This window comes from Anolis sagrei, chromosome 6 (assembly GCF_037176765.1).
Source record: "Anolis sagrei isolate rAnoSag1 chromosome 6, rAnoSag1.mat, whole genome shotgun sequence".
Lineage (NCBI taxonomy): Eukaryota > Metazoa > Chordata > Lepidosauria > Squamata > Dactyloidae > Anolis > Anolis sagrei.
In genome coordinates this window covers 112,210,360-112,237,839 of record NC_090026.1, presented here as the reverse complement: position 1 = coordinate 112,237,839, position 27,480 = coordinate 112,210,360, and the positions used below count along the sequence as shown (strand labels likewise).

The 27,480-nt window shown below is 38.4% G+C and overlaps 1 protein-coding gene and 1 long non-coding RNA gene across 10 annotated transcripts in view; one reads left to right on the top strand and one right to left on the bottom strand.

Annotated features, from left to right (window-relative positions):
- LOC132778947 (uncharacterized) overlaps nucleotides 1–3,261 on the bottom strand; it is a 58,156-nt gene extending 54,895 nt beyond the window's left edge. The window contains exon 1 of the long non-coding RNA XR_009631782.2: nucleotides 3,187–3,261. This is a non-coding gene — a long non-coding RNA (uncharacterized lncRNA). The remainder of the gene's footprint in view (nucleotides 1–3,186) is intronic.
- A 105-nt stretch (nucleotides 3,262–3,366) lies between these two features.
- Nucleotides 3,367–27,480, top strand: part of ARHGAP12 (Rho GTPase activating protein 12) — a 70,676-nt gene continuing 46,562 nt past the window's right edge. For 6 of the 9 annotated variants that reach the window (XM_060782496.2, XM_060782495.2, XM_060782500.2 and 3 more), the window contains exons 1-2: nucleotides 3,367–3,450; nucleotides 15,039–15,786. In XM_060782496.2, coding sequence (XP_060638479.2) covers nucleotides 15,121–15,786 — 666 coding nt within the window. In that variant the 5' untranslated portion in view covers nucleotides 3,367–3,450; nucleotides 15,039–15,120. Of the gene's footprint in view, nucleotides 3,451–6,936; nucleotides 7,033–15,038; nucleotides 15,787–25,172; nucleotides 25,253–27,480 lie in introns of those variants that run through there. The other 3 variants (XM_060782492.2, XM_067470354.1, XM_060782498.2) reach the window with 3 other exon arrangements.

Genomic DNA, 27,480 nt, shown 5'->3' with positions numbered 1-27,480 from the left:
TAATGAGGATATGCTCCAAATTAGATAGCTAGGAAGTATAAGAGGAAGCTGATTTATATCAGATTTATATCAGACATTCCATATGTCGGAGGAGGAGAAGGTGAAGGAGAAAGCTCTCCAAGGTTTCAGACAGGAGCTTTTGCAGTTCAGCCAAACCTTTCCAGACCTGGACCTTTTGCAACAAACATCCCAAACGATCATTGAATTTCTATAAAGAGGCATTGAAAGATCAAGGGAAGGCTATGGAGAAATTTATATCTTTTTCTATAGCTTGGATATAGTCCAGAATAAGGACTGATTTAAACTGGCTGCATCAAGCCTCAACGTGTTCAAGATTGTGAGCCAATATAAATCCCCCCTATGAGCCAGTTTGGATTACATCAAGAGGAGATCCTCTTGATCCTTCACATTTGGAGAGGACGTGCGGGGGACAAAAGTTTTGCACAGGAAGGCATCCGGCACATGAATTTCTCACTTGCGGCTTAATGTGGCAAAACACCCCCACACATGCATCAGCTCAGGGAAAATCAGGCAGCGTTCTTCTGACTCACTTGCAAAGGAATTAAATTATACTATTCACTTTATATCAGCACAAAAGAGGCAAATCACAGCACCCTGGATACTGAGAAAATAGTCGTGGTCTATTAAAAAGCCACACACAAGGAGGTTATCCCTTTCAAGTAAAACTTTAGGAACATATTTATCACAACATGGGCTTTGTAGACTGTGAATTGGAACTCGGGGCCCCCCAATTTCACTAATCTACCTTTGAAGTTTGTTTAAAATCAGTGACAGATTGAAGTGTTCTGAAAAGCAAAGTGATGCTAAAGTGAGAGATTCAGTAGGACGTTGCCAGCTATCCCTAGAGCTTTGGGATAATGGTTTCTTATCACACAAAAGGTGTTGATTGTCATATCTACTGTTAGATTCTTGGTATCTGTGAGTTTCCTGAACCAATGGCGCGCATTAATCATGTAATTATTACTGTCTGTATAGTTTGTATGTAATTTTTCTCTGGTCTTGCTTTCTATTCTTTATGCATTTGGTGTCTGTATGTTCTGTACATATGTGTACACACACATATACAAAGACACACATGTGTATATATACACACACGCACACATATATACACATATGTATAGGTAAAGGCTAGTTGTGTTAGACTCTGGGGGATGATGCTCACCTCCATTTCTAAGCTGAAGAGCCGGTGTTGCCCGTAGACACCCCCAAGGTCATGTGGCTGGCATGACTGCATGGAGCACTGTTACCTTCCTGCTGGAGCTCCCCTGAGGCAGGCCGTTCTTCTGTTTCCGCCATCTGCTTCTCTGGCCCTGGAACTCAACAAAAAAGCTCCTGTTTTGTAGCAGGTTTCCTATGAGGCGGGTGAGGTGATAGTCCTTTGTGATGTTATACATTTTTCTCAGGAGGAGGCAGTGGTTCACAGTATCATAAGCTGCTGACAGGTCTATGAAGACAGCTCCTGTGATCTGCTGCCTTTCAAAGCCATCTTCTATGTGCTGAGTCAGGTTCAGCACTTGCGATGTGCAGCTTTTGCCTTTCCTGAAGCCAGCTTGCTGTGGAATCAGACAGGGGTCTATTTTTTCCAGAAGCTCTCTGAAGCTCTAGGTGCTCTTACTGCCTATTACAGGGAAAACCAACTAATCCCTAATCCATCTAAAACACAGACATGTGCCTTTCACCTTAAGAACAGACAAGCATCCCGAGCTCTGAGGATTACCTGGGAAGGAGTCCCACTGGAGAATTGCAGCGCACCCAAATACTTGGGAGTCACTCTGGACCGTGCTCTGACCTACAAAAAGCACTGCCTGAACATCAAGCAAAAAGTGGACGCTAGAAACAATATCATACGCAAGCTGACTCGCACAACCTGGGGATCACAACCAGGCACAGTGAAGACATCTGCCCTTGTGCTATGCTACTCTGCTGCTGAGTACGCATGCCCAGTGTGGAACACATCTCACCACGCTAAAATAGTAGATGTGGCTCTTAATGAGACATGCCACATTATCACGGGGTGTCTGCGCCCTACACCACTGGAGAAACTACACTGCTTAGCCGGTATTGCACCACCTGACATCCGCCAGGAAGTAGCAGCCAATAGTGAAAGGACCAAGGCAGAGACATCTCCAGCTCATTCCTTGTTTGGGTATCAGCCAGCACGTCAACGACTTAAATCAAGAAATAGTTTTCTAAGATCTACAGAGACACTTGCGGGAACACCTCAGCAAGTGAGAGTCCAAAAGTGGCAGGTTCAAACCCAGCACCTCAATCTGTGGGCGATACCAAATCAGAGACTCCCCCTGAGCACACAGAAGACTGGGCGACTTGGAAGGCGCTGAACAGACTGCACTCTGGCACCACGAATTGCAGAGCCAATCTTAAGAAATAGGGCTACAAAGTGGAATCCACGACATGCGAGTGTGGAGAAGAGCAAACCACCGACCACCTGCTGCAATGCACCCTGAGCCCTGCCACATGCAAAATGGAGGACCTTCTTGCGGCAACACCAGAGGCACTCCAAGTGGCCAGATACTGGTCAAAGGACATTTAATCAACTACCAAGTTTGCAAAATTTGTGGGTTTTTTTATCTGCTTGTTTGTTTTGTTCTGTTAGAAATGCAATATAATGGTATGGTTGCTGATGACATGATAAATAAATAAAGCATAATACAATATCAGTATTATATATTACTATATTGTACTATACCATTATATTGTAATATTATTAGCAATATTACATGTAATATAAAATATATAATTATATCATATTATTATTACATTGAATTGCATTACAATATAATAATTGTATATATAATATATTATACTACATTATGTTATTATATCAGATGCACCTTGAGTGTTTTTTGTTTGTTTGTTTAACCTAACAATACAGGGCTTCTATGACATTACAGTGTGACAGTACATTTGGTTCCGTTTTAATTGCCATGGCAACATCCCAATGGGCTTCTGGGGTGTGTAGTTTCCCCAAGGGCTTTCAATGCCTGTTGCCATGGCCGTTGCTATGACAGAGGAATGTGAATAACCCTCCTCCCCCCCTTTCAGAGGTAGTGGGAGGGCTTAGAAGTATTTTAAGTGTGTGGTTTCCCCAAACTGGTTGTGTGTACTTTGTACTTTTGCAGAGATCCCTTTTTCCCGCCTTCTTACCTTGCTTCTCCCTCGTCACGTGACGTGGACCTCTGCGGCCTCTCACCCGCACGCGTGCGCGCGCCGTGCCCTGAGGCTGACTCTGGGCGAGAGAAGGGGAGGCGTGGCTTCGTGGAGGGGAGGCGTGGCTCCGGGGGGCGTGGCTTTGGGGCTGGGTCGCGAGGAAGGAGGCAGCGAAGGGGGCGTGGCCCGAGGAGAAGGAAGCAAGCGAGCAAGGAAGCAGGCAGGCAGCGCGAGCTGGGCGCAGAAGGAGACGTTTCCTTGGTGAGAGGGGAGAGGGCGGTTGGAAGGAGGGGGGGGGGCCTTGAGGCGAAAAGGCGGTTTCTAGGGGGCCCTTCCTTCCTTCTATTTATTTATCTGGAGAGCTTGGGGAGAGGGAGGGGGCTCTGCCAAGCTACACACATAACCCACACATAGGGAGACCCCCCCCCAAAACACACACACACACAACACTACAGACGTGGAGTCCCTACTCACACATAGTATATACATATACATACACCTATGGATATACAAACAACAGCCACACACAAGCTGTTCAACTCAAGACATAGAGACCCCCCCCCCCCAAGTAACACACATACACAACACTACAGGCATGGAGTCCCTACTCACACATATTAAATACATATACACACACCTATGGATATACAAACAACAGCCACACACAAGCCTATACACAGCTTCAATTCAAGACATAAATAGAGACCCCCTCCCCAAAACACACATACACAACATTACAGACATGGAGTCCCTACTCACACATATTATATACATATGCATACACCTATGGATATACAAACAACAGCCACACACAAGCCCATACACAGCTTCAATGCAAGACATAAATAGAGACACCCCCCAAAACACACATACACAACATTATGGATATACAAACAACAGAGCTTCAACTCAAGACATAAATAGAGACACCCCCCAAAACACACATACACAACACTATGGATATACTAACAACAGCCACACACAAGCCCATACACAGCTTCAACTCTAGACATAAATAGAGATCCCCCCCAAATAACACACATACACAACACTACAGACATGGAATCCTTACTCACACATATTATATACATATACACACACCTATGGATATACAAACAACAGCCACACACAAGCCCATACAAAGCTTCAACTCAAGACATAAATAGAGATCCCCCCCCCCAAATAACACACATACACAACACTACAGACATGGAGTCCCTACTCACACATATTAAATACATATACACACACCTATGGATATACAAATAGCCACACACAAGCCCATACACAGCTTCAACTCAAGACATAAATAGAAACACCCTCAAAAATAACACACATACACAACACTACAGACATGGAGTTCCTACTCACACATATTATATACATACACCTATGGATATACAAACAACAGCCACACACATAGCCCATACACAGCTTCAATTCAAGACATAAATAGAAACACCCTCAAAAATAACACACATACACAACACTACAGACATGGAGTCCCTACTCACACATATTATATACATACACCTATGGATATACAAACAACAGCCATACACATAGCCCATACACAGCTTCAATTCAAGACATAAATAGAGACATCCCCCAAAACACACATACACAACATTATGGATATACAAACAACACAGCTTCAACTCAAGACATAAATAGAGACACCCCCCAAAACACACATACACAACACTATGGATATACTAACAACAGACACACACAAGCCCATACACAGTTTCAACTCAAGACATAAATAGAGACACCCCCCCAAAACACACATACACAACACTATGGATATACTAACAGCCACACACAAGCCCATACACAGCTTCAACTCAAGACATGAATAGAGACCCCCCAAAAAAGAAATAACACACACAACACTACAGACATGGAGTCCCTACTCACACATTATATACCTATACATACACTTATGGATATACAAACAACAGCCACACACAAGCCTATACACAGTTTCAACTCAAGACATAAATAGAGACCCCCCCCCCCAAATAACACACATACACAACACTACAGACATGGAGTCCCTACTCACATATATTATATACATATGCATACCCCTATGGATATACAAATACACACAAGCCCATACACAGCTTCAACTCAAGACATAAATAGAGACACCCCTCAAAAAATAACACACATACACAACACTACAGACATGGAGTCCCTACTCACACATATTATATACATATGCATACACCTATGGATATACAAACAACAGCCACACACAAGCCCATACACAGCTTCAACTCAAGACATAGGGACACCCCCCAAAACACACATACACAACATTACAGACATGGAGTCCCTACTCACACATATTATATACATGTACATACACCTATGGATATACAAATAGCCACACACCAGCCCATACACAGCTTCAACTCAAGACATAAATAGAGACCCCCCCCCCCCAAACCAACAACACACAGAGCCTTAACTCACACACATCTACCCGCATACTGAGCCACTAAACCAAGCATGGGCAAACTTGGGCCCTTCAGGTGTTTTGGACTTCAACTCCCACATTAGGAATTGTGGGAGTTGAAGTCCAAAATACGTGGAAGGCCCAAGTTTGCTCCATGCCTGCTCTACTACACCAAACACACACAGTCCTTACATACTCTACTCATGCACACATGGACCCCCATACACATGACATAACACGACACACAAAACCTTGACTCATACACATCTACCTGCATACTGAGCCCTTAAACCAATCATGGGCAAACTTGGGCTGTCCAGATGTTTTGGACTTCAACTCCCACAATTCCTAATGTTAGGAATTGTCGGAGCTGAAGTCCAAACACCTGGAGGGCCCAAGTCTGCTCATGCCTGCCCTAAACGCACACAGATACCTTACACACACATACACAAAGAGAACAACAACACATAGGCAGCCCCCTACACACACAGAGCCTTTACTTACACACACACATATAGAGCACCCCTGCACACAAACTATGGAGACCCTACACAGAAACATGTCCCCCAACTCTTCTCCAGTCACTTTCATTCGCTGAGAATCTGACAGGTGTCCTTCTCAGCTTTGCTTGCCCCACATGAACAAGCAGTGTAGTACTCCAAGGTTAAGGAAACCACTGCCACACACACTTTTTCCAATTTCATCCTTATCAAGATAAGTTGCCATCTCCATTCTAGCTACAGGTGGAATAACGAAAGGTGCGAGAGGCGAGGCTCAAACCCACTCTGGTTAACAATACCGGAAGCTCGCCAGGCAGATTTAAAGGACACTTAGTGTAATGTGTTGTCAAAGGCATTCATGGCCAGAATCACTGGGTTATTGTGAGTTTTCCAGGCTGTATGGCCATGTTCCAGAAGCATTCTCTCCTAACATCACTTAGTGTGATATTAGGGTGTATTAATGCTGTGCTGTCTCGATGGCAGTGGGGAGACATTGACCTTCCAGATTTCTTTGTGCCAGAGCTTGTTGGAAGGGTTTAAGGATCAAATCAAGGTCTTGTAAGGGAAAGGTTTGTTGCTGCCTCTGTCTTTGTCTTACGAGGAGGTGGGGGTGTCTTTATATTTATATCTTTGCTCTGTGATTTTAAGAAAACTTACTTGAACTCACGATGGTGATGATTGCGTGTAAGCATGGATGACTTCTGGGTGCTCTATAATTATCTGGTGAGCTGTGTGAGTGTGTATCTGAATGTAAGTGAGGCAGGGCAAAAGAATTGCAATCCCAGCCTTCTGGCTGTTTAGGCCTGGTTTTAGTTGCTCCTTGTTCTTCTGCAACTAGTTCAACCTGCTTCCGGAAATATGTCAGGAACCTTGGTGGTAAGACATCCCCGCAGGGAGATCTTTTTTATTTATTTTTTGGCTTCACCAGCCAGTGGTTGGTTTGTGTCCGGAAGCATTTGTGTGTGCGGTTCATGTCCTTCTTCTCTTGCAGCCTTAATTTAACTTGCTGATAGGAGAAGAGATGCTGAGTGAGGGTGGCTGTAATCCTTTTTTTTTAAACTTATGGAGGAAAATACTTTTTGGTGTCAAGATTTTCTATGTCTTATATCCTTGTGTTCTGTGTTTTTCTGATGTGGAAGATTGGAAATGATTTCCTCCGCACATTGCCTGGCACTACATTTCTGTGCCTTAAGTACAATTGTTTCTTTATTTTCTTCAAAACCTTCCAAGGACAGGCAGCCAATGACTCAGGGACCAGCACTGGATGAGGAACCACTGCTTTAGTTGCACTAGTATAGATAGAATTTATGTATTCCTATGAGCTTAATCAAATGATTAATGCAAGCACATATATACAAGATAAAGTAAGAATGGTTTGCAGACTATTATTCCACCATTTAAGGTAAATTGTGAAGTCGGTGTGTGAGTGTGTATGTATGGAGGTGGTGGAAAACAGCTTAGTGATTATTTTGCAGAGGATTTGGGGTAGAAAAGTTGTGGCAATCTTGTTTTGTCCTGCCACCTCTGTGTGTGTGTATGTGTGTGCCTTCAGGTTGCCAACCAACATTTGACAGCTCCATAAGTTTCATGGGATTTTCTTAGGCGAAGTATTCTCAGAGATGTTTTGCCAGTTCCTTACTCCAAATTATAATATTCCTTGATTCTCTCCCATCAAGTCCTCACCAGGGCTGACCCTAGTTAGCATCCAAGATGAGATGGGATCTGGTCTCTCAAGGTATTTAGACCCTCCAATAGGCTTTATAATGATTTGAACCTGCGCTCTATTTTGAGTCATAGTATATTAGGAACAGATTTTCTTAGCTATTTATAGTTGTTGATAGTTTTCAGCTACCTAAGTTGCAGTTTCTCAAGTCTCTCCTGACACAAAAAAACTCACTAAGTAGCTGATGTTATTGCTGTTCGTTTTTCATTTTTATTTGGGTTTGAAAATAGTCTTTTAAAAATAGTTTGCACCGTGTGTTTAAATGCTCCTAAGAAGGTGGAAAACCTGTTGGTAATAAACTTGCATGGAAGCTGATAAGTGAAAATGTATCTTTCATTTTGAAAGGACATGTTAAGAAAGTATGGCTGCTCAGAAAAGATTGTTTTTGTTTTGGTGTGTTTGTGTGCATGCATGTGCTTTCAGGTCACCTGTTTAACTTACAGTGATCTCATAAATTTCATAAGATTTTCTTAAGCAATGAATACTCAGGTTGTTTTGCCAGTCCTTCCTCTGAAATATATCCTACTCCACCTGGTATACATTGGCGATCTCCCATTCAAGGACTAGCCCAGAATGACTCTCCTTAGCTGCCTAAATAAACCACAATTTATTTCTTCTAGGGTATAAACACACTAAATGAGCTTTAGACCTGCTTTTTGGTAACCAGTTTCTGCTGTCTGTGCTTGCCATATGCATTTTAATTCTTTGTATCATTTTGAAATGATTTCATATCAGATTGAGTACAAATGAGTCATGCAAGCTGTCCAACAAAAAGTATTCTGATGGAATTTTAGTGTGTGAAATTGATTTCCCTCGGCAAATGTGGAGAGAATGCTATTATGAAAACCATGCACTTGGCACTGCCTGCTGTATTTAGTTTTCTGCCATGGTGACTAGAAATGTTGCTGTTCTTTGTCCAGCTGAATCCAGTCTGCTTCATCATTGTCAGAAATTTTGATATAAACATTGGGAGTAATGCAGTAGTTTTGTATTGCAGTTCTTTACTGGTAAAAAAAATCCTGGTCTAAAGTGAGACTATAGGATATGGAAGAATCTGAATAAAAGACAGAGCTGTTGCGTTAGAGAGATGCATTTTGTACTCGTAAGATATTTACCCAGAATTTGCGAGTTTAACGGAAATGTGCTTCAATTAAAGCTTGTTCGTGAGATTGAGACAAGTGACAACATTACATAAAGCATCTATAATTTACAGGACAGTTGGTTGGATTTTACTTCATCTGGTCTTCAGTTGGTAAGAACGTATGACAGTGAGGATCCAAATGTCCCCCAACAGAGATTCAATGACTAACTTTGTTTGTCTCACATCATCATTAATGTGTTCATTGCAGCTGTGAGGAATAATGTTTGCCAGCAAAACAGCCTGCAAAATAAGAATGAAAGAAGTGTATGTGTGTTTGCTGGAGGACAGTTTGCACAAAAACTATTTAATATAGACAGTCCCTGAGTTACAAACATCTGACTTACAAATAATTCATAGTTAAGGATGGGGTGAGACAACAGGAAGTGAGATAAATCTACCCCCAAGAAGGAAAGTTCACTCCTGAAAGAGTTATCATGGGGAAACGGTGTTTCAACCTAAGCTTTATCACCAACCCTTGTTTCTACAAGCCATTTCTTTTCAAGAACTAATTATCACAGGGACAGAAAGTGAGGTGAAATCTGAACAGGGGCACAGACAGCAAAACAAACACCACAGGGGGCTTAACCCTTTCCTCTGAGATTCAAAGCAAAAACACATATTTTTTGCTGGACTTACACTTAAAAATGTATCTGTTTTGACTTAAGAACAGACCTGCAGAAGCTATCTTGTTTGTAATTTGGGGACTGCCTGTATTTTGATCAGAGCTTCTTAATGTTTTCTTTACCAGAGAAACTACAATAAATATCTTTTGTGCCTGAGAACAGTTAAGCCTTAAGGTTTTAAACCCTGAAATGCATAAAACATTTCAAGTTGCTTATCAGAGGTTTTCAAATTTGGAGAGAAGAGAGAAATAGATAAATGCACACATGCTTATTATAATTTTATTGGAATTATTCTATATGGATTTATTACTATAATAAAAATAAAAATAGCAATACTGAACTATGCCCTAATATTACTTGTTAATTTTAATTAAGTAAATAATGAGAAGGCTAATACTGCATTTCTCTTACAAACCTTATATCTAGTTGTATACACAGTAGAGGAAATGTCACATAATTTCCCTCAGCCAGTCAGTATCATTCACTTGCATGTTTGCACCATGTGCAGACTTAGCAAGAACTGAGTACATTTTTGTTGCTGTCAACTAGCTATTTTCATAATTTTTGACAATGATGTGGCCTTGGATCTCACCTTGAGAGAAAGGCAGGATATAAATTCTATAAATAAACAATTGTCCATTATTCATTAAAAAAAAATCTTGATCTTTGATAGCAACATATGACCATTCGTCATATATAGTAGAGTCTCACTTATCTGACATAAACGGCAGAAAGTTGGATAAATGAAAATGTTGGATAATACACTGTCTCCTACTGTTACCTGTTCGATGCGGTGCTAGACACCTAGAATACTAACAACAGGGACTTAAAGGGTTAAGATAAGGCTATGCCTTGGGGCTAGAGTGACCCAGCAGGAAGTGCCAGGGTGTGGAATAGAAGTATGGAAATCACAGAGGGAAGGAAGGAGGACGCTTCTGCTTCCGGTCCTGCCTCTTTCCCCCCTTTCCTCCCTCCTCCTCATCTTGCCTTTTTCACTAATTGGGAATGGAGAGAGAGTTGGGGAGCACTCTTTTAATTGAAGGAGAAATGCTGGAGGAAAAGGGGGCGTTAGATAAGATGGGATGTTGGATAAGTGAAAATCGGATAAGCGAGACTCTACTGTATTGCTTTCCTTCTTTTCTTTACTATAAAAGCTCATAATATTACTTCAAGCCTTTGCTCATCCCCCGAGGGTCCCCCGAGGGTCTGCAGACCACAAGTTACAATCATTTATTTATTTATTTACTTTATTTGTATACCGCACTATCTCAGCCCGTAGGCGACTCAGTGCGGTTTACAACAGGACAATATACAAAGTGCATAGCATTAGCATCTAAACAGTCACTATAGCAGTTAAAACAATACATCAGTAAATGACAAACATCAATACATTATTTATTCACAATCACTGTACTAGACAACATAAGGTCATACTGAAGCATATTTAACATTTTATTATCTGAGCCTTAGATTCTTGGCTAATAATTCTGACATGACACCAGTAATTATGTTAGCTATTCTAATTGCTTTTAAAAGACTTTGCTTTTAAATAAGGGAATTTGTTTTAAAGGAAGTACCATAGAAGATCATTAGTTTTTATAGATGTGCTATGACACAATCATAATATTTCTGAATATGTTAAAGATTTGTCTTGTTACAGCCTTTTCTGCTTTGAAAATTACAAGAGTTCAGATTTTGCATACCCTTCCTTGTCCTGCATGAGTTTGGTGAATTGTGTGGGTTTTAAAGTCACGGTACTGTGCTTTTATTGCCTCCTACATTCCATCTACACTTTGAAAGTACAAATTAGTTTATAATGCCACTTGCTGTGTGAAGCCTCCCCCCTTCTGATTCATGCAGAACAATCCTGTGCATGCAGGTTTAGAAATAAGCATGACTGAATGCAATGGGATGTAATCCCAGTACCAAGAGATTTAAGGATTACAATCCAGAACTCTCATAATAGTGATGATGCATACCTCTTTTTTCCTGTCTGCCACCAATGTGATCTAGTCTTATCTTTCCAACACTGGCTATAGGTATGTTCCAGAAAAAGCAAGAGTCTTCAGAAATGGCATCTAAGAAATATTTTATGACATTAGACAGTAAATTTAAATGTGTTAAGTTACATGTTTCTTCTGGAACCTTTCCTATTATGTGTTCAATGCATCAGTAGCACACGTGGAAGGAGAAAATGATGTACATGCAACAGTAAAATCAATTGGTAGAAAGACGAAGTTATTTTCACATATGTCCTGCATTTAAAAGTTGATATGCAGGGTGTGTGTGAGGACATATCTGGCCTTTTTGTACAAGCTGGAGTACTAAAAAGGAAGTTGAAATTCACAGTAGAGTTCTCTTATGTGTGAAGTATGGCTTATTGTTCTTGAACAAGCACTAGATTTGTAAATCTACCTCAAGCTATGGTTTTAAGCTTGATTATATATAATGGAAAGTTAGAGATAACTAGAATTTTCAGGTTTCTTGGCTTTCATGAAGGGAGAAAGGAAGTAAGAGTGTGCTCTGTGTGCAGATACAACCAGTCTGTTTCAGGTATGTATGTTTTTCTCTATTCATCAAGTGAATATCTAGAATATGGATTTTGCTTAAAAGGATTAAAAATAAAAAGGACCTTCTGTATCATATAGTAAAGGTAAAGGTTTCCCCTTGACATGAAGTTTAGTTGAGCCCAACTCTGGGGGGGGGGAATGCTCATCTCTGTTTCTAAGCTCAAGAGCCGACGTTGTCCGTAGATGCCTCCTAGGTCATGTGGCCAGCATGACTGCACGGAGCACCATTACCTTTCCGCCGAAGCACTACCTATTGATCTATTCGCATTTGCATGTCTTCAGAATGCTAGGTTGGCAGAAGCTGGGACTAACAACGGAAGCTTACTCTGTCCTGCGCATTTGAACTGCTGACCTTCTAGTCAGCAAGTTCTGAGTCTTAGCGGTTTAACTTGGTGCGCCGCTGTGGTCTCCCTAGATTATATAGGAAGATGAAATATAAGAAATCGCTTTATACTGTGAGACCATTCATCCTTCTGTTCATTTGTTGGCAGTAGCTAGGATGATTTTCTGGCAGGAGTCTTTCCTAATCCTGCTGGATATACCAGGGGCTGAGTATGGCAAATTCTATTATTCCAACTATCGTAATATGGAGACTGTAAATGGGTTTGATTCCCTGCTTGCTCTGTTACAAGAGGAAATAATTGAAATAATTGGGACTCTATTTCAGTGCTAGTGTTTCTTGTAATTATGATAGGACACAGATGTTTTGTTTCATTTATGAAGCTTTAAAATAATTTCTCTTCATTTTCAAAACACAGTCGCAATCTGGCAAGCTTCTCAGTATGGTATTATGCTCCCAACATTGACATTTTCTGGGTGCAGGGCCAGAGGTACAGATGGTGAGAAATAGCAATGCCTTGATCTAACCATTGCAAGTACAAGCAGTGGTAGTTAAGAAAAGGGGCTGTTGAAAGAGATCATAAGGAGCCCTGTGTGCTACTCTTTGTGATCTGCTATCTGAAGCAGTGACTTCACTTTGCATCATTGTAGGGCTGTCTTTGTTTATATAGCTTGTGACCTGGGTACATAAATCTCTCATTTCATATCATCTTGGCCAGGCTAACATATGGAGGCCCCTATCCAGATGTCTTAGGAGTGTTGGACCTTCTCTAGCATGGGTCTTCTGAGTCTTCCTATGAAACATGGTCCCCATGTTAATGGAGCTGATGTCTCCATTAATATCATAACCTTAAAGCACAAAATGCATATAACTTGCTGAAGTGAACCAAATCAGTTGGTGTATGAGTAAAACACTGAGTGGGAGGTTTGTGCATACTTCCTTAAGGTCCCTAGGAGAAAGGTGCTATAACTAAAGAATTCTGGAAGTTATTAAGACCCAAATGTCAGTTCCTGTTCTATTAGCTCCAGTAAAGTCTTCCAGCTGGTGACTGGTTGGTCTATATATAACAACGTTGATCTCTTTAATCCTTGTTAAAACAGTTTATATCACTGCAATTTTGAGAACTTGTTTCTATATCTGATTGCAACATATATTTTGAGACATCAATATGTTGTTAAAATTATTTTCTACATGTGCTCTTTAAGCATGGTTGAAGAGAGTAAATTTATAATCCCAAGAACTCAAGACAATTTTCATCATTGATAATATATTTCAGTTGTTTTGCTGATTATTTCTGATATATTAGCTTGATGGAAGATGGAAAATTATGGAAAAATACCTAGAATTAAAGTGTACCGAAGAAGCCTCGGTGACTGTGGCTGCTTGTGCCTATATTCACCTTGAAATGGTTGGGAGACTTGTCCCTCACTCAGTCCATGAGTCATCTGTGCTTTATGAACAGAAGACAGAAGGCAGAAGAAACAAAACAATTCCTCCCCCCCTCTCCCAGTTTAATAATACTTGTGCTAAATCAATCCTCTACGTAAGCAAGGGATTGTCTTAGGATAAAAAAAGATTTGATCCACCTTGCTAAGTAACTGAAACAATAGGCTTAGCCACTTGCTCTTTGCTGGTTGCCAACAAACATGCACATCTAGAAATGTTGTTTAAATTTGTTATTTTAGGCTTATAAAATGGAAAATGCAGCCCAATGTATGTGTTTGGCAGAATATATATTACTTTTCTGAGATTACTGCGTAGTTATTCTAAAATCAAGATTAGGCAGTAAGACAAGATTCACTAGTTCAGTTTATAAATGAGTTGTATATGTAGGGTTTCATGAAAATACTTATTCATTATATTAATATCCTTCCCCATTAATGCAAATTCTTTCAATGTGTGTTGTGAGTAAAATAAAAATACTTAAATGAAATTATAGTGAAAGCATAGCAATGTGGATGATGGTAGATCAGAGGGAGAGTGCAGTCACGTTTAAATGAATTTCCCCACTTCATTTTAGAAAGACATTGTTTTTTTAACAAGTCAGATGGGGTAGTAGGAATGGATAAATCACTAGTCAAATCAAAGGTCAAGTTGTAATCCCTCCTCCTACGATTATTCCAGAGAGTGCACACTTGTGTATGTTAACATTGTTCAGTGCCTTATTTTTTCTTTAATCCTAAACAACAAAAGGGAAATATGCTATTGAGTTGTCACGTATTAAATATTTATAAGTATTCCGTAATAATAACTTTGAATCTTCCCTAACCCATAAATGTTTTAGTTCAGATACTTTTGGCTATTAAGAGATACAACATAGTTTACACTGAATGCAAAAAAAAAAAATCAACAGACTTTTATTTCTATTTATCAAAAATACAAAATAAAGTTACTGTTGAAAGATTTTGTTAGTGCATTTGAAATCAAAGAATTATAGTTAAAATTTACTGCTGATAAAATGGTAATATGTGTGTTTTCCTTACAGATCTGTTGAGCTACAGGAGGAAGAAAAACCATAATGCAGCTAACGTTTCAGTTGGAAAGGTGAACATCATTTTCAAAGAGAAATGGCTGACAAGAGTGGAAAAATTCTTTCAGGTCCATTATACATTGAAGTTGAATATGACTATGACTATGAAGCAAAGGACAAAAGGATTGTGATCAAGCAAGGAGAGAGATATATTTTAGTGAAGAAGACTAATGATGATTGGTGGCAAGTAAAAAAGGAAGAAAATTCCAAGCCCTTCTATGTGCCAGCACAGTATGTCAAAGAAGTAACTCGCAAAGCACTAATGCCACCTATTAAACAATTGAGTGTGCTACCAAATAGCACCCTGAAACTTATGCATGGGTTACAGAGGTCAACGGAAAATGTGAACAAGTCTCCAGAGCTTTCTAGTTTTGGAAAATCATCTCCAGTACAAATGTTGGGACCAATTCGGGATGCCAATCAGAATCTGGGACCAAGCAGTAGCCCGGGTAGGAATCCTGGTCTCAACCTGGACCTTGCACAGAATAATGGGAAATTTAGTGAATTCCAGTTTCCTAAAGTTCCCATTCAGAACAAGAGTTACTCTGTGTCCCATTTCCCTTGTTCTGATTGTATGGAAATAGAAAAGACTAGCTTCTTGCAAGAGCTATCCTGTGATTCTGCAGGAGAAAGCTCAGAAAAACTCCACCAAGATTCAGAATCTGGAGATGAACTCAGCAGTAGTTCCACTGAACAAACACAGGTAAGACGAGGTTCATTGCAATGCATGTTTTCCCTTCAAATAGATATTTTCTCTTGCATGAAAAAATGCATTTTGAAATGTCATTCCATAATATCCTGCTATGTACACACCTAGCACTCATTTCTTAATTCATATGCCAAATGTAAAGACCACTGAGGTAGAGCTATGTCAATTTTCAGATCCTGTTTTGCTAACATGGGTTATGATAGTGAATTAGTGTGTTATGTATCATAATAGTGAATGCTGCTGGTTTTTATCTTTTTATTTTCTTGTTGCCCCCCCCCCCCCATGCTGGTTATATTGATTTGTTGTTTATCATAAATAATAGACTAAAAATAAACAAGTTAGAATAGTTTCTGTGGTTTATATATACCAAGTTTGGGTTATGAATATTTTCTTGTCAAGACATAGACACTAATTGGCTTGCATTTTAAAATTTCCAGAAAGTTTAACTTTAATTTCTCAAAGTTTGAAATCATAAGAAAAGAATCAGTAGTCCCGATACAGCATAGGATTTCCTAATGAGAATAGTGTTTAGGATACTTGCTAAGTAGACCATTTGGCTTTTATTTTATTATATCTCACAAGGTTTCTGTGGTGTTCCTACTTATTTGTAGGAATATATTCTTGAGCTGTAATATATATGCTTGTCTGTACATATGGACATTAGCTGTTTTGGTTTTCTCTGATAACAATGGGGCAAAGCCCTTCGATTCAATGGATTAATAGTAGGTGCTTGATATGATTTATTGTGAACAGCCATCTCTAAAGCGAAGGATGATGTAGGAACAAATTTTGAATGTAACCTTTGTGGAAAGAATAAGAAGCATCTTGAAGATTGATTTTCCAATAAAAACCATGTAGAAAGACAAAATATTCCAAAACCTGGATTTAGGAATATATAGCAGGTGTGACTTGTAGTGCTCTCCCATATGGGCAGAGTAGCATAATACCATTTAAAATATGTTTTCATTCTCGTTGTGAATTTTGAGGTGATATAAAGTATTATCCCAGCTGGATCTACACTGCCATATAATGCAGTTTGAACTTTATTATATGGTCAGTGTAGACTGGGCATCCCCTAACTCTGCCCTTCAGCTGTTTGGGCCTCCAGCTCCCAGAATTTCCTGACCATTGAACAAGCTGGCTAGGGTTTCTGGGAGTTGGACACCAAAACAGCTTGAGAGATGGAGTTTTGGGATGCCTGGTTTAGATCCATGTAATGCAGATAGAACTGCATTATATCGGTCTACATTGTCCATAAAATGTTATTCATACTGCATATTATTTGGCAGTGTAGATCCAGTCCTAGTATTTCAAGGGATGTGCTCCAAGGCCCTTTGATACATGAATCACGATTATAGAGAACCCTATATTTTGACTATGCTTGGGCTGAAAGAATATCATGGAAAGAATATTGTGCACTAGAGAGGCCCACAAAAACTTCTGGTATAGTATTTAGGAGTGTGGATAAGTGAAACTGTGGATATCGAATCCATGGATAAGGGAGTCTGACTGTACTCGCAGCTGTACATCATGTTATTTTGAAAAGAAAGCAAGTATCTTTGTTCTTTGTCTAATACAGTTTTCTCACTGCATGCAGTAAGCTATTAAAAAGTCTACACAGTGATTCTGTTCCATGGTTTCCTCAGCAAAATAAATTCAATTATTATTTTAAAATGTTCAAGCTGAGGAAATTAAATCAAGCCAAAACAACACTGACTCTCTTCTCTAAACAAAGCCAGAAACATTTTCTGAAAGTCTCTGAACTTGAAAACAGAATCAACAACAGAAATTTATCTCACTGAGTGGGCAAACCTTTTTCTTCTAGATTAAAAAGGCCCAAAGATTTGAACATCAGCTTGATTCACTGGTACTAAACCCACATTTTCTATAAATCTTTAAATAATGACCATTGTGTAGTAGAAATCAGCTGTTCAGAAATTAAGGGCTTAGAAAGCTGTTCTTATGTTTGTATGCTGCCAGAACACAAAGTCCCAGACTGAGTATTCTTACATTGTGCTCTTTGTGTGTGTGAATAGTACAATGAATTTCAGACCATATTGTCCTAGGAAGACTTGTGGGTAGAACATGATTGGATTCTGATGTTAGAATAATTGATGTCCTGGATTTAAATCTGTGTCTATTTACATATTTAATTTGGAATTTGTATTTGATCCCTTTTGAAAATACAAGAATATGTTGTTTACTTTTCTAGCACATGTGCAATGCCATGTTACAGCTTACAGAATGCACTGCAGTGTAGCTATTCAAATATTACTTTCTAATTAACTATTTTTAAGTAAACATATTCACAGTAAATTATTTCTTAAAACTATGACCAAACATGACCAGGATCTAATATGGAGTCAGAATTAATGCACCCAAAGTCTTGGAAATCCTCTGAAGTGTTTTGTCTCATGATGCAAGATAGAAGAAAGTCCCATAAAGAAGTTCATTGTGAAAATAGTCCAAAAAAGTTACTCTACAACCCCCTGTACTCTCTCTTCCATGGTGCCATTTCTGTAGGAAAATGTTGGCGGTGTTGAATATTTGCTGTTTTGTTCCATTTTTTTTCATGTGAATATATTGGGTGCCTATGGCCAAAAACTTGGATGGGTTGAGTGAAAATTGTTGTTGTGATATTGGTCATGCACTTTTGCATTTTATGTGTTTGCACCTTGAGTGCTTTTGTGAGCCACCCTGAGTCCCTCTGGGGAGATGGTGGTGGGGTAGAAATAAAGATGATGATGATGATGATGATGATTATTATTATTATTACTATTATTACTATTATTATTCCTCCTCCTCCTCCTCCTCCTCTTCTTCTTCTTCTTGTGCATTATGGATATCTTTGGAATTTTGTTCAGTCCAAGCCAAATTTTAATTACAGGGATTATTCTGCCTTTTACAATTTTATTCATTTTTCAACAAAATGTATTTACCTTGGCCAATTGAAAGCCCACTCTAAGGTTGCTGCCAAGGGATTGCCAGCATGTTGACAAATAATCTGCTGTCAGAATGAAAAACTGATAACAAATTACCAAAGATATAATTGGCATTGTGTCCCATATCCTTTAAAAACCTGTAAACTTTCAAAGGCAGCAACACAGCAGCTGTTTCAAGAAAGGAGTGACACTATACTCTGTATTAAAATGTAAATGTTTTTTTGATTCCTTTATATGTAATTGGTGTTAAAACTCATTCACTACATTGTATTATGACATAAGGAAGTTAAGTGGAACTCCCTTTATTGCAAAATCTATAAACTGACTGAGTTCCTCTGGTATGGATGTGTATGATGTGCCTTTGTGTATACCATCTGTGTTAAAGAATTATTGCTACTGCATTTCTTTAAGAATCTGGAAAGGTTTCTTTTATTTCAATTTTATATCTATAAAGAGGAATTAAAGCACTTTTGTTACACCCATACATTTGAATTTTAGGAGATTTATTTGCAGTGTCAGTGACCTATGAGAGTGTCTCTGAGTATATAAACTCTTTCTTACATCTTTTGACAGGTAACACAGTAGTTCCAATATTTCTTCTGGAGGTATTCATTTCAGATTAATGTTATGTTCATTTAGACTAGTTTGGATTTCTGCAAAGGAAGTGGTTTATTTATTTATCGTGTCAGAAGCAAATTGAGAGTATATGTATTTATAATGTATTTAAAAACAGAAACAAAATTTTGACATTATACTAAATGTCATTGGACCAGAAGCTGACTAGTTGGAGTGCCTCTGTAAGGAGGTCCTCCGTTGTGCATGTGGCAGGGCTCAGGCTGCATTGCAGTAGGTGGTTTGTCGTTTGCTCTTCTCTACAGTCGCATGTCATGGACTCCACTTTGTAGCCCCATTTCTTAAGACTGGCGCTGCATCTCATGGTGTCAGAGCACACTCTGTTCAATGCCTTCCAAGTCGCCCAGTCTTCTGTGTGCCCAGGGAAGTGGTGAATCCCCTTCAGTTTTCATCATTTGGCTTTCACTGTTCTAGAAAGAGCGTAGAACTTGGTTGGTGTTTTCCAAAATCCATAAAACCTGGTGGGAGGTGACATCTTTCATTTTCACCCCTCTGCAAGTACAGAGCTGGCTCCAAGTATGGCCACTAAGGTGGCCCACATATCAGCCTTCAGTTGGGCTTTTTTCTATTCTCTTCTTCAGTTGGATTTGTAGGATTTGATTTACAATTTGGGAATTTGTCCCAAGAGCAGTTAAACCCTGACTCTCAGAACTGTTGTTCTGAATTTCAGAGCTTTAACTGTTGTATTGTAGTGTATCTATGATGCTGCAGCCTGTAACCCCATAAACAATAGACTGAAAATTTGGCTCAAAGTGGCTTCAGAATAATCTGATCTACCTCAGTATGGTTTCATGTTAAAGGTGCATTGAGACAAAGCATATTTAACTTTGGAAAAGAACTTGTGTATGTTCCTAAGAGTTGCTCCACATCTACAAACTGTTATTTACTTGGCAGCTGTTGCTATATCTGCCAGAGTTCAAGACAGATCTGAATGTACTTTTAACAAGTATGGCCAATGGGATGGCCCCACATATTATCCTTTGTCTAGGCCAGTGGTTCCCAACCAGTCAGATTTCTGAGAATTGAAGGCCAAAACATCTGGGAACCCACCGGCTGAGAACCCCTGAACTAGGCTTTTTTTCTTTCTTCTTCAGTTGGATTTTTAGAGTTTTATTATTAATTTTGGAAATTGTGTCATTACCCTATGGATTGGCTCAGGGTATAACTAGCCAGCTTTGTTAGACACTTGGTTCATCTCTGAATATTTATGTACAAGTATATGTACATGCATTTCTATATTTTATTACAATTGTGTGGTCTGCACAGATGTTGCATTTACTCAGCATAAGCTTCTTAGTTCTTCTGTTCTTATTCACTAGCATTTTCTACTTCTGTTTAAGGGGAAAGACCATAATTCAGTGGCCAAATACAAGTTACATGTTTAGTAGTTTCTAGTTAATACTATATGAAACTCTGGATCCTGAGGCTAGTTATGTACAGTAAATGATACTCAGCTAAGATGGGACAGTGATCTGATTTGGTATAGGATGGTTTCTTGCTTTCCTTCTCTGGAATAGGCAAAGTGAGAACTCTGGAATTAGCTGCAGTTTCTCTGTACTCCAGATCTTAAGACACTGTGTGTTCAGGAAGGAGAGTTTATAAATGGTGTAAATATCTGCAGGTAGCTTTGATTATCTTTGGTTCTGGAGAGCTGATTTTAAAAATCATGTTTTCCTTTTGAATACAACTCATCTAATTGAAAATATGTCTCTGTTTGTTCACTGTACAGTACGCCTTACAATATATGTAAATAGAGTTCATGCATGATTGCATTCTTGGTATGACTTGTATTTAATGCTTTGCTGCTAGCTTAATTTTTTTCTAATGATGACTGTGGATTTTGTAAATATTTTTAATGCTTTTCCCCAAGTTGTGTCAGGATGAAACAGCTTGTAGCTGTTAAAGCATACAACATAAATGTATTTTTTAGGATAAAACCTATATTCTATAATATGTCTTTGTGAAAAATGTACTCAAATTCATATCCAATATTTTTGTATATTAGATAAAAAGATAAATTTACATAGGAATGATAATGAAACAGATTGATAAATAAATACATGGAAAACTTGCTCACATTGGAAGTATACCAATTTGTTCAGCCCTAATTTTGTATGATGTTTACCTGGTGGTTTTTGTGTGTGTGAGAGAGAGAACTATTAGTCATGCTAAAATATTACCTTTTCTCATTTATAGAAAACTTACTAGTAGGAGAAAGCTGTGTTAATTATTATAAATATAGGCACCGACCTATTTGAAAAGATTGTTCTGCCTTCCATCCTCTTTAGTAATTGACTCTTGCATAAACTGTGAAGCACTAAAGGGGATTATCACTAGGAGGAGTATGTCTTGCTTTGATGAATTTTGCGTGGAAGGATCTCGGAAATAGGTTCCATACAAGCTTACCTTGGAAATTTACAGCCTTGTTCAGATACATAGCACCAATCATATATTTTAAGGGAACATGAGTGAACATTTGCTGTTATGTCAAATGAATCCCTATCCTAAAATTTAGTTTTAAGTACTTTAAGTAATTCTGCATTTCTTGTCATGGTTGCCCTGCAGCATAGTGAAAGGGGAAAATAAAAGGAGCACATGTACTCTCAGTCCTTCTGAGACACAAATTAAGTTTATATTAGGTGGGCCTAAACAATCTCTGTTAAATGCAGAAACAAATGTTTTTCAGAAATGATGTAGTCTGTTTTGGTATTGAGAGACAGTTTATGTGTGTGTGTCTTCATTTATTGACTCTTGGCAATACGATGAAAGTCATAGTTTGGCCAGTTCCTTCCTCTGAAATTTAATCTACAGCACCAGCAAATTCATTGCTGATCTCTTATCCAAGCTCTATCCACAGCTGGCCCAACTTAGCTTCCAAAATCAGGTGGGGGTTAGTGTTTTTAGGCTATTTAGTCCCCTGGAATTACAAATAATATTTGTCTATCATGTTTGGTACTTGAAATTTTCATTCAATATTCATCTTGAACTTTTAAAATTGTTTATATTTGATAACAGTCCATAGTCACATTGATCTTTCTTAAATGCTAATGCTCACTACTATATAATATTACATATGTATTATTCCTTATATATGAAAATATATATGGTCCTTTTTGTGCTCTGAGTCAATAAGACTATTAATTACTATCAGCTGTAGATGCTGACATATGGCTTTGAGGAACAGAGATGACAACTATTTTTTATCTTGTATCAAGTGGCAGATTATAATCTCTTCATGTCATAAACAATAACAGATAAAAATGATGGCTGTGAAAGCAGAAAAGTTCCATGTTATTATTTTCAGTCAGGTTTTTTGCTCTCTGGCATTGTTCATCTTTGGAATTGCTAGTTAGTTGTTAAAACAGAATCAGAGCAAAGAGTAAAATGTTTCCTTTTTTTTAACGTTGTGAACACTATAAAAGAGAACCTCTTTTGTTATTTAATATCATACAGTTTCCTTGTGGAACTTTATAGAATTTTTTGCTAGGAAAAATATGGTTTGAATAATATGATAACATCCCTACCCACCCTAATTTGTAGTGGATGATTGTTTTAATGTAGTGTGTTACAATATCGTTTGATATATTACAACAGTATGAAAAATGAAGGCTTTTAATTATTCTGTAGTCTATTGTTTGTTCTCGTCAGTAAATAAATGTTATTTTTGAAAGCTAGAGCAAGTATGTGCCTAAGAAGGCAGCTAAAGTGTTAACTGATTCCCTGAAGTTAATCTGCTGGAAAGGAGGAAGTGGAGTAGCCTAATTTTTGCTGATAACAGATGTTTCATTGAGTGCAGTTAAAACCATTGCTTTCCTAGTGTATCTGTATTAATAAAGCAGGCTTCTTTGTCTCCTAAATGTATTATGACACTTTACTTATAACTGAATTGACAAAAAGTAGGTTGATGCAACGGGTCCTTATTTAACATATATGCTGGAGTTTGGTTCCAGGACTCTGTGGTATTTTTAAAATGGAATCAGAGCAAATAATAAATTTTACTTAAATTTTTATATAAATTATACAGATATTTGGGTTGCTGTAAGTTTATACAAATATTTATTAATATAAATTATATAAACATACACATTATATTTATAAAAATAAATAATAAACTGATTTCTTAAAAGGGATAATCAAGTCCCATTATATACAGTGATTTAGTAAAAAGGTCTATACTTCAGGAAATAATGCCCAGCTGCTCACTGGAGGGAAGAATATTGGAGACAAAGATGAAATACCTAGTGAGAAGACAGGAAAGCTTGGAAAAGATAGTGATGCTGGGGAAAAAGGAAGGAAAAAGGAAGAGGGGGCGACCAAGGGCAAGATGGATGGATGTTGTCTTTGACATGACTGGTTTGACCTTGAGGAAGCTGGGGGTGTCGAGCCGACAGAGTTCTGGTGTGGGCTGGTCCATGAGGTCACGAAGAGTTGGAAATGACTGAACGAATAAACAACAAAATAAAACAGTGCCTCTCATATAAAATGGCAAAATCAAGGTTGCTTTTTGGGATTTGTTTTGAATATTTCCTAGCTGTGGATGTCTGAATCCGTGGCAGCAGACTTCATGGATATGGAGGACCGACTGTATAGCCAAAGGAGTTCAATTTGCAGAGTTTCTTTCTAAAAACAGATTATTTGAAATAGGTTTTCTATTTATGTACGATGAAGTGTCTTCACTCAGTGACAGCCTTACTGCATATAGTTCATGTTGTATTCAGCTCCTCTTTGAAGCAGCTTAGGATACCATATGTGGAGTTATTAATTAACTTCAAACAACTAAGAAAGGTGAAACTAAAACAGTGCTACTCAAAATGGTTCTTGCATGGACTGATCTGCCTCATGTTTTCAGGTAAGACGGAAACACTTGTAGCCATGGGTTGCTGTGAGTTTTCCGGGCTGTATGGCCATGTTCTAGAAGCATTCTCTCCTGATGTTTCACCCACATCTATGGCAGGCATCCTCAGAGGTTGTGAGGTCTATTGGAAACTAGTCTGCTTGGGGCAAGTGTGAATGTTGCAATTGGCCACCTTGATTAGCATTTAATGGCATTGCAGCCTCAAAGCTTGGCTGGTTGTTGCCTGGGGGATCCTTTGTTGGGAGATGTTAGTTGACCTTGATTGATTCTTGTCTGGAATTCCCTTGTTTTTTGAGTGTTGCTGTTTATTTACTGTCCTGACTTTAGAGGTTTTTTAAAATACTGGTAACCTGATTTTGTTCATTTTCATGGTTTTCTCCTTTCTATTGAAATTGTCGGCATACTTGTGGATTTCTGTGTTGTAGCCATGGCCACAAATATGATATTTAATCCTGGCACATCTATATTGGGGATGGGGAAAGGAGGCAGTACCTTACATCAAATAGTTTTTGAAGCACCATAGAAACTTTAAGCATATTTAACAGCATATGATAAATAGAATATTATAACTATTAAAGTTTGTTCGATACAGGAAGTCTATAAAAATAATATGCATTGGATGACTTCACTTGATCCATATGGCTTGAACATGAGTTTAAGGCTAAAGGTGCGAGGAAAATTGCTGGTACCCACATATTACTTTATTATGTCTAATCAGGCCTAACCTTTTCATATCTTCATTAACACACTGAACATGGTAACCTTTCTCAGTATCAGTGTTTTCAAAATGCTGCGTTGGCAGCTGCTGATTTTTATGTTAGAGTCCAAGGAGCAGACTTTTTGAACTTTGGCTTTCTCTGCGAGTGTTAATTAGCATTGCCTGTATGTTCATCTCCCAGTGAAATAGATTCTTGCTGCACTTCCTTTAGGTAGCATTTATCTTGTTTAATCAGGGGGTGTTTTGACTTTAAAAAAAGGTGAATTGATGAAAAAAGAAGTTATAGCAATTCTAGAAATGCAAAGACTTCAAGTAAGTTTGATGACTCGGTTTTCCTGTTTAAACTTCCTGCTGTTGGTACGCATGTTGGCATTTTGGTGACTTTTGTATGCATGCTAATATAAAATTTACATATGTGAAATATGTACTTGCGTGTGCAGGATAATGAGGAATTACTAGGAACAATAGTTTTGATGTGAAACTCTTTCAAAATATTTCTGTTATACTTCGTAGTTCTGGTTTTTGTTCCCATTTCTACAACTAAATTTTAATGTTTAACTAATCCAACATATACTGTAATATTGTTTCAACTGCATAAAATGTCAGGAGGAATTTTGGGACTAAATCTTTGTTCATTGTATTGAAATTATGATATTCCATTTTCTTTTGGATCTCAGTATTGCTTCTGTTTATTTCAAGAACAGTATGAATTTGTGTCCAGTGTAATTAGTCGTTCCAAAATCTTTTAGTCATGGATATTTAAATGCGGATGAGACATCTTAAATGTTTGTTCCTTTACAAGAATTTCTTTAATAAAGTCTCATAGAAGATTTTCTATGAGAAAATTGTCTTTCCATTTTCTCTATACTACTCCATGCTATATTACAGCAACACACTTTCATGCAGTATTTTTATAAGAAGGGGGTAAAAAGGCAGTATTATAAACCACATATCAGTTTCTAGCATAAATTCTATATAGTGATTTTCATGAACATGTATGTCTTGGTAGCCAGCTATCTGTTGATAACAGTCTCACTAGAAAATGCTAAGACTTAAAAACATACTTGGATCTAGTGCAGTGGTTCCCATCCTGTGGCCTCCAAGAACTAAAATATGGTCCACGGCCTCACTATTACTATACAGTTGCAACAAGAGCGACTGGTCTGGTGAAATCCTCTTATAGTACTCAGGAGGGGAAAGGCTGACTACCCACAAAAGCCAATCCATGTGGTGCCTGTTTCTGGGGTTATTTGGGTTGTTGATTCAGAAAATTGCATTGGATAGACCACATAAGCTCTAGAGTATTTAAATATCGTTTTCTGTGGATGAGCAGATGGCATATATTCTGTATCAGAAACTAGAGCTGATGTGGTCTATTCTGAATCAGCACCTCGAATAACCAAACCAAATCTAAAGTTGACCAAAAACTGATTCGTAACCCTTTTGGTGTTAATGTTGAAGAGTGCTCCCTCGTCAAAGTGGTCCCTGGTCAAAAAAAGGGTGGGACTACTGATCTATTGCAAAATTGCTCTTTTGTTGCTTCCAACTGGGCATTGGTCTTTGCAGAACATCAGAATGGGATATCAAGGGTGGGCCCATAAAGTGGCCTTGGTGGCATAGCTTACTTTCTGGGAACTATTTGAAGGTTGTTCTTGTGCAGTTTAGTGGCCCAGATCCATTTTATTTGCTATCTCTTTCCCTAACCCCCACTGCCATACCTCACCTACTGCCTAATTGTCTAGTCTTGCTGCATTTATCTGTTATGCAGGTACCTTGCTTATGTGAGATACGGGTTGCAGAATTGACTGTATGTGGGATATGTGAGATTATGGCAAAGGATGACGGAGAGGAATGTCAGAGTGGCATAGGTAGGCTTAGGCTGATAAATAATCCATCTCTATTGTATTACAAAACCAGTGACTATTCCATTTTGAAGGAGGAACTTAAAAATGAGAGGTGATATCTAGTTATTCCTTCCATCTACTTTCAGGATGGATGGATGGATGATATCCTTGAAGTGACTGGCTTGATTCTGAAGGAGCTGGGGGTGGTGACGGTCAACAGGGAGCTCTGGCGTGGGTTGGTGTATGAGGTCATGAAGAGTCAGAAGTGACTGAAAAATTGAACAACAGCAACTTTCAGGAATTGTGTTTGTGACAACTTCCCTCAGCTTTTTTCAGCTTTTCCAGAGGTTTAGGCAGGAAATCACTGAGAATATTTAATGAAGGTGAACATGGAATAAGACCAAATTAAGGAAGTAGTCCTAGTGCCAAATGATATACCATTGTAACCCCATTTTCATTCACACAACTTTCATCACATGGAGATAGCCTTATTAGTCTATTTTATTGTGAACATGTATTATAAAAGATCCTAATATGACACCTAAAACTAACTGGGAATGAGACATTTCTAGTATCAGCTGTTATGGACTGAAGTCCACCTTATCAGATTCAGAAAAGATTAGCTAGAATTTTTCCCCCCAAATGTGCTATTTGATACCTTTTCATATTTTATACTGTTTATCATTATATAGTTCA